The sequence below is a fragment of the Falco rusticolus genome, chromosome 11 (assembly GCF_015220075.1).
Source record: "Falco rusticolus isolate bFalRus1 chromosome 11, bFalRus1.pri, whole genome shotgun sequence".
Classification (NCBI taxonomy): Eukaryota; Metazoa; Chordata; class Aves; order Falconiformes; family Falconidae; genus Falco; species Falco rusticolus.
The window spans coordinates 30,834,112-30,841,444 of record NC_051197.1 but is presented as its reverse complement, the minus strand read 5'-3'; the positions used below and the strand labels follow the sequence as shown (position 1 = coordinate 30,841,444).

At 52.1% G+C, this 7,333-nt stretch overlaps 1 protein-coding gene across 1 annotated transcript; it reads left to right on the top strand.

The window, feature by feature from the left end:
* Positions 1 to 1,168: 1,168 nt before the first annotated feature.
* On the top strand, positions 1,169 to 5,896 carry ARPC5 (actin related protein 2/3 complex subunit 5). The gene is made up of 4 exons (XM_037404852.1): positions 1,169 to 1,374; positions 2,032 to 2,104; positions 3,907 to 4,083; positions 4,623 to 5,896. The coding sequence occupies exons 1-4, from the start codon at positions 1,232 to 1,234 to the stop codon at positions 4,683 to 4,685; spliced, it is 456 nt and encodes a 151-aa protein (XP_037260749.1). The 5' UTR covers positions 1,169 to 1,231; the 3' UTR covers positions 4,686 to 5,896.
* Positions 5,897 to 7,333: the final 1,437 nt, after the last annotated feature.

Genomic DNA, 7,333 nt, shown 5'->3' with positions numbered 1-7,333 from the left:
GAAGGTGGTTCTGTAGGTAAGGCTGATACATTAATAATAAATGAATAAAGTTTTCCTGTCAGCTACTTGCTTAAAATGGGGGGGGGCATATATATACATATATGTGTGTGTGTGTATTTTTTTATTTCCTAGAACTGCTGCCTTCTATCAAGAGGAAACCTCACAAAGCTGTGTCATTTTCTAATTAGTAAGAAGTATCTGATAGGATAAGGTAGAAAACGTGGATCTACGCAGTGCAGGCGCATCCTGAAAAAGAAAAATCTCTTCCTATCACTTAAAGCAGCGCTTTCCCTTGTGATTGAACATATGTATTAGCATAGTAAAGGTCTTGGACAGGGCAAGTAAGTCGGGAGCGCCTTGTTCCCCAGCAAGCAGGGGTCCCTTCCCCGGCGATGTTGGCGGCGAGGGACCACAGCGGCTGGTTTTGTACAAGTCGGCGCGTGTGCTCCTCTGGCAACCGCCTCTGCGGCCGCAGGCACCGCACGCAGCCGAGGGGCCCGAGGGAACCAGACCCCGAGCCGCTGCCCGGCGGGCCCCCGGCCCCCGGCAGAAGATCCATCCCCCTTGGAAACTCAAGCGCCTGCCGGCGCCTCTCGTGAGACACGAGGGGCAGAAACGGGCTGGAATCCATCGGGTGCCCTCACTGTCCAAGGCCCGGGGGCCTTTTCCGAGCAGCTTTCTTGCACTCGGACGCTGCCGGCCCCGCCTGGCCCGGCAGCGGCGGGCACCCGGCCGGCAGCGGCACCGGGGCCGGCACCCCCGGCCCCACAACACGCCCAGCCCGAGCCGGTCTCTAACCCCGGCGGCGCGGCCGCTCGGCCCCTCAGGCGCCGCCGCGGGCTGCTCGCTCCGGGGAGCGCCGCCCCGGCCCACCCCGCCCCCTCAGCCCTGGCCAGGGACGGCGGGGCCCTGCCTTGCTCGGAACCGCCCGCGACGGGGAGAACGCCGTCTCTTCCGCCACGTGTCGCGCCGTCTCGCACCCCGCGGAGACACGAGAGACAACCGGCACCCATGACCGCCACCGCTCCTCAGAGCACTGCGCGACCAACGGCCCCGGCGCCCCAACAACGCAGCACCCCGGGGCCCCAACAACGCAGCACCCCTTTGTTACGCTGCCGCCCCGCCCGGCAACGGCAGCGCCTCAGCGCGCAGGCGCAGGACGCGGGGGTGGTGCGGCCGGGGGGGGTGGTGCGGAGGGCGCCTGCGCGGGGCGGTGGCGAGCGGGGCGGCCATGGCGAAGCACACGGTGTCGTCGGCGCGGTTCCGCCGGGTGGATGTGGACGAGTACGACGAGAACAAGTTCGTGGATGAGGAGGAAGGAGGCGACGGGCAAGCGGGGCCCGACGAGGGCGAGGTGGACTCGTGCCTGCGGCAATATCCTTCCACCGCCCAGCAGGAAAATAGTCCCGTCAGCAGCGGCCGCGGAGGGGGTGGGGTGGTGCGGCGCGGGCGGGGAGCGGGCGCGGCGGCTGGGGCCGCCTTTTATGGGAACATCCGTACCCGGCGCTCCCGCCGCGGAACGGAGCGGGGCCACCGGCCGTGCCCTGGCGGGGGCTGGGGCTGGGGCAGGGCGGTGCCGGGGGTCCCTCACGGCGGGGAGGGCTGGCGGGACGGGGCGTCCCTCACGGCGGGGAGCAGCGCCCCGGGCCCGCAGCCGGCTCCCGAGCAGCCCCTGTCACCGGCTGGTGGAGGCCCTTGTACCGAGCGGGGGCCTGTGCGCAGGGCTACGAGTTGCCGGAGCGGCGGGGGATAGTTTATTTAACCTGGATCCCCGTTCATGAAGCAGAGGGCCTCAGAAGTGTTCTCCGGCGCTGCAGCCGTACAGCTTCCTGTTGGCGCTGCCTCTTCCTCAGACAACCTAATAATGGCCACCTTACACCGTAATTGTGCTATCTGTTGAGGGAATCTTTGCAGCCGCTGAACCTCAAGTGTTTTCAGTCATGCACAAGCCAGCTACAGGTCTCACGCTGGCCTGGAGCTGGTTCTGTTGCTTTCCAAATATGTGGTGTCTGGTCCTTAACCGTCTGGCACAGGGAACATGATGGCCGCGCTACAGGCGGCTCTGAAGAACCCTCCTATCAACACAAAGAACCAGGCAGTGAAGGTGAAATAGTAACTGACTCGCTTACGGGTCACTCCTTAAAAATCCTTTCCTGTTTCTATAGCCCTTCCCCACCAGCCCTGCCCGGTGTACTCTGAGGAAGCCAAGGAAGCTGGTTTTAGGGTATTCTGTGGCACTGAAATGTCTGTGGTCTCCGGTGTTTTAATCTTGTTCAAAATACTGTAGCTCGGGTGTCATCTGCCTGTGTATCCTTACCTTGGTGCTAGATCAGGCTTTGTGTGTGTGCTCCTGCCAGCGCTGGTTGTGTGTGTGCGCCCTGGCTAACTCCGCACATCACCAGGTGCCCGCGTCTCATCCAGACCAAGCAGCACATAGATGTAGTTGGTACTGAACGATCAAGGAACCACGACTGCAGCAGTCACCTGACTAAGGAAACTCCTAGCACAGCCGGACCAGAAAGCTACAAAAAAGGAAGAACTGATGGTTACTGCATCCAATCGAAGCGAGGCCGTTAAAACCTCAGAAAACACAAGCACACGCCCCCTGTGACAGAATATATGTGCATGTGTTCCTGAATCTCCCCAGAATAAACCTTGAATGGCTCATAATTGCAGTGGCAAGAGGAACAGGCAGATAAGATGTGCAACTGCTCAGATGGTGAGCGCCTGCAGGCCTGTTCTCCCTGCTTCTGAAGAGTCCCACCAGCACGTTCCTGTGCTGCTCGCCAGGCCAGCTGTGGAGATTTTTTTTCACCTAGCCCCAGACCTTTTCAGACAGGTTTCACAGGAGTTTGTTTTTTCACAGCTGTTTGTTACAGATAGTGCTGTGTAAGAGATTGAACAGTGTTGTCCTTGCGTTAATGGCTTGTTTCCATTAGCTTTTTATTGATAAAGGTTTAAGAATACACCAGGAAGGCAGTGTAATCGAAGAGGGCAGAGTGACTGAATTTTAATTTTTGCCTTAATTTGTAGTTGATCTTGTAGAACTTTTATGTTTTTACTTAGTTAGATGTCTCGCTAAGCGGCTGTGGGATATTAAATGGGACAAGAAAACTAACATACATAAATTCTGTAGGAGGAAGCTGCTTGAAGTACTTGTGTAATGGAATATTCAAAAGTCCAGCAAAACCTGAGACCTTTTTTCTTTCATTCTCTAACAGTTAGTGATGGATGAACAGGAAGAGCTGCTTTTTGCTGATTACATGGCTAATCGGCACTGTAAGCGTGCTGCACATGTTCCTGGGCCTGAAATGACATCCAGATCAACTTGCAAGTCATTATTAATGCAAAATATTAATGCTGCCAGTTTTGCATCCAGTGAGCCTGGGACAGAAACTGACCGTTTTGAAAATGTGTAGCTTCCAGGAGTCACCTCTTCCAGGCTGGCCAGTGGCGTTTCCATGGCATGTAATAGTTACATCATAGTAAACAGTACAAAGGAAAGGGCTGTGGTGGTGAGGGAAGCCAGACGAGTACTTGATTCTTATAATTCCTTTGGAATGTGCTAGACCTTGAGTTTCAATATGAAAATGTATTATTTAGCCATAACTTTATTTAATAGGTGGAGAAATGCAAATGCAAGCAGAGAGGTAGAAAACCTAGAGCAGGATAAATGCGTTTAAACTCTTTTACACTGTTTATCATTGGGAGCATGTGTCTGTTGTGTGTTATTACCACAAGCTGTCTTCACAAACCGCCCTCTTCGAATGTATTTTAGAATTGTTAAAGAGAAAAAAAAATCTAGTTCAGTTTGAGAGATGAGTAGTATTTGGATGCATCTTACATGAGAATGTATGTATCGTATATGAGAATGAACATACCTCTGCCTTTCTTACTTGTTGACAGGATCGCGCAGAAAGTATTGTCCTGAAGGTCCTCATCTCTTTCAAAGCCAACGATATTGAGAAGGCAGTGCAGTCACTGGACAAGAACGGTGTCGACCTGCTAATGAAGTACATCTACAAAGGCTTTGAGAGCCCTTCTGACAACAGCAGTGCTGTGTTGCTGCAGTGGCATGAGAAGGTGCGTTTACAGGGCATGCTCTTGGCTGGGTTATCCGTGGTAGCAGGTTCTTGGGTCCGAGGCATGCTTGCTGACCCTGAGAAGAACCACCTTTCCATCCGGTAAAACTAAAAAAAACACCCCATTTGATGCTGTGAGGAGGGTATGCTCCTGCAAGCTCACAGCTGAGTAATATCCTGTGCCCAGTTCTGGCTTCTCAGGTAAAGATTCTACGATTAAATTTTGTTTTTCTGTTAGACTGAGGCAAACACAGTGGTTTGATCTGGAGATTCAAGCAGATGGAATTAGAATCTCCTTCCTAGAGGGAAGCAAAATTTGCAACTTGGTTATGCAGGAAAATCAAAGCTTGTTAAATAGCTGTCTTGAACATGAATGTGATTATCCTTCCCTGGCACCCTGAGCGCTGGTGTTTTCCTCTTAATGTTAACGGGCAGGGAGATGCTTGTTTGAGATACAGTTGGGCAGCCTTTCTGATCAGCGGGCGTTCCAACCTGTAGCTGCCTTGACCTGGTGTTAACCTGCCGTGTTTTTCTCGTCAGGCCCTGGCTGCTGGAGGAGTAGGGTCCATTGTCCGTGTTTTGACTGCCAGGAAAACGGTTTAAATCCAGCAGTGAGCGGTTTTTTGCCATCCACGGTGTGGGAAGAGCTGGTACAGAAACCAACCAAATGCCATTGCTGCCCGGTGGGCAGCGCCTGTCTCTCAGCTTGCCTTCTCGCTGCTTCTTTCGTACCTGACAAATAATGCATATCGTGATACCTTTTTTGTTAAGTTCTGGAAAATTATGAAGGTGCAATTTTATTTCTAACAGGAATATTTGGTACTCGCGAACATTTCAGTGACGTGTATAGCGACATATATAACTTCATGTTTAGGGTGATTTGCATTTGTGGATAATTGTGGCAGATTTGGACCTGACTTTCCAAGCAAATGCTGAGGGACGTAGGGCAGTGTCTTAATGCTTTTCGCTAGCCAAGCAGTGTTGTGATGCAAGATCCGTATTTGAGAAGTGGGGCAGCTATTAATATGGGTAACTGGACCATGTTTCCTTTGGTCAACCTCTGAACCTACAGCCATGAACAGGACAGAAAGCAAAGGCTCCTTTCCAGCCCCAATTATCATTCCAGAGAGCCGAGTATTTTCCTTAACCTCACATCTCACGGCCTGTTCAGGTTCCTTGTGATCAGTCAGACGCTGGGTCTGCAGTGGGAAAGTCACAGCAGCATGAAGTTACCCGTCGTGCAGTTTGGATGGTAGAATTTAAAAGGTTGATGGTCCATTTACGCTGGAGCCCAACCCAGTGAACTCTTATTTTGGGGAGCAAAAATCCTGCAGAGAAGAAAAAGCAGCTTTCACACAGCAGATCACCTTTGAGCAACTTGAAAGTGGTTTGCTTTTTCGTCAAGCACAACAAAACGGCTGCCAGGGATAATCTGAGAAACGCATACTGGTGTCCACACCATCCCTGCGGAGCTCCCATACTCTGTTTTCTGCGTGTACAGGGTCTTAAAGGATACCAGGCAGTTCACATTCCTGTTGCGTTGTGCTACAGCGTGTTAGCTAGCGGGCAGACTGGGTTCCACGCTAAGAGTACTGTAAAAAGAATTGGGAAGGCCCAGGGCATCCCAGACCACAGGTCACCACTGAAGGTTTAGGGCCAGAACTGAAAACCCTGTGTTTTACATTCACCATTTTACTGCAGTTCAGTTGTGTAAAACTGTTGGGGAACTTGTGATATCTTTGCTGTTTTTTGATATCTGCTTTTTTTTTGTAATAATAATAAAGACCAGACAATAAACAGTCACTGAACATTTACTCTGTGTCTGAAATGCCTTGGAGTTTCAGCAGGCTGCTTTTCCAGGACGGACAACAGTAAGACAGCAAGCCCTAAAACTTCAGCCCTCCGTTATTTTTCTTGATAGGCTTCCTTTCCGGTGGTTATTTGTACCTGTATGTAATGGTGACACGTGCACAGCTTCATCCAGCTAAAAAAAATCTGAGATGATTTTAGTGAGATAATTAAATAACAAAAATGTTCCAAACCAGGACTACTAGAGATGTCTCTGCCTGTGCAAAAGTGGCAGCCGCAGAGCAAGTTCCTCACAACTGTTAATGTTCGAGGCTTCCTCCAGAACAAAAGAAGGAAAAGGGTAATGGCCCAGCAAGGTGGTTGTGTGGAGCAAAACTCCTGACTCCACAGTTGGGCTTTTGTTTTTCTCTCTGCTGGCCTCACCTCCAAGAGACCGAACATTTAATTGTTGGTTTTAATAATAATTTAAGCACAGATACAGTCCTGGGCTTGTCCTGTGGGTGGGAGCCGATGGCATACGCACTCGGCTTGAACTCCTTAAAAGCCCAAGCATACGGAAACGGTGCTGGGCACCAACATCCGAAGGGCTTTGCACATTCGTTACCCCAGTCACTGCTTTGCAGAAAGGGAGCTAATGCCTTCAGCCAGCTCAGAGTGTTCCTGATGGCACCACGTTCAACTCGGGAATCGGTAAGGCAGCTTCCGTACAAGTCTCTTTCCCCTTCTGTGCCACCTCCTCCTCCCTCATTTTCCCCGGGACAGTCAAGAGACCCGCACGACCACAGCTGCCACACGCTGCCATCCCTGCGTCGTAGCTGGAGCAGCTGAGCTCTGCCACCCCACTTGCCTCGCCTTGCTGCCCGCTCCCCCGGGGTGCCCGTGGGGTGCCACGCTGCGCAGCCCCCGTGTCCTCGGGGCCTTGGTGCAGACAGAAGCTGGCGTGGTTACCCACAGCCCTTTGGTGCCCTCCTTCCCTGCCTTCCTAGGATGCTTTTTCTTGTTTAAGTGCTTCAAGAGAGCACAGGCACAACGGGAGGCAGCGGGTGCACGGAGGACCGAGCCTTGCTGGGACAACCCAGAAACGACCCAGGTTCCAACCATACCTACATGCAGCAGCCTCGCGCCTGGGCACGTCCTCACCGGGCTCCCGGGGGCTGGGTTTGGCCTCTCTGTTTCCTTCCAATCGTCCAGATTTGATGAAGACACCAATCAATCCTCATTTAAAAAAAAAAAAAAAAAAAAAAAAAGCTGTAATCCCAGATAAGTAAAAAATACTTTCCAAAACGGTATCAAAGCAGGTCAGCTACCTCTAGGTGGCATTAGATAAACGGAGGCGACCCGAGGAGGGGTCTCCCTGTTCTCCAGAGCCCCCTCGGGCTGGGCTGGGGTGTGTTCAGAAACATTTACAAAATGTATACACCTTCTGCATCGGTGTCCGGGGA

Excerpts from the sequence above, each read along its gene's own strand:
- ARPC5 (XM_037404852.1), top strand. The coding sequence starts at position 1,232 with ATGGCGAAGCACACGGTGTCGTCGGCGCGGTTCCGCCGGGTGGATGTG. Across the intron at positions 2,105-3,906 it reads CAAAGAACCAGGCAGTGAAG|GATCGCGCAGAAAGTATTGT; the intron begins GTGAAATAGTAA and ends ACTTGTTGACAG. Across the intron at positions 4,084-4,622 it reads TGCTGCAGTGGCATGAGAAG|GCCCTGGCTGCTGGAGGAGT; the intron begins GTGCGTTTACAG and ends TTTTCTCGTCAG.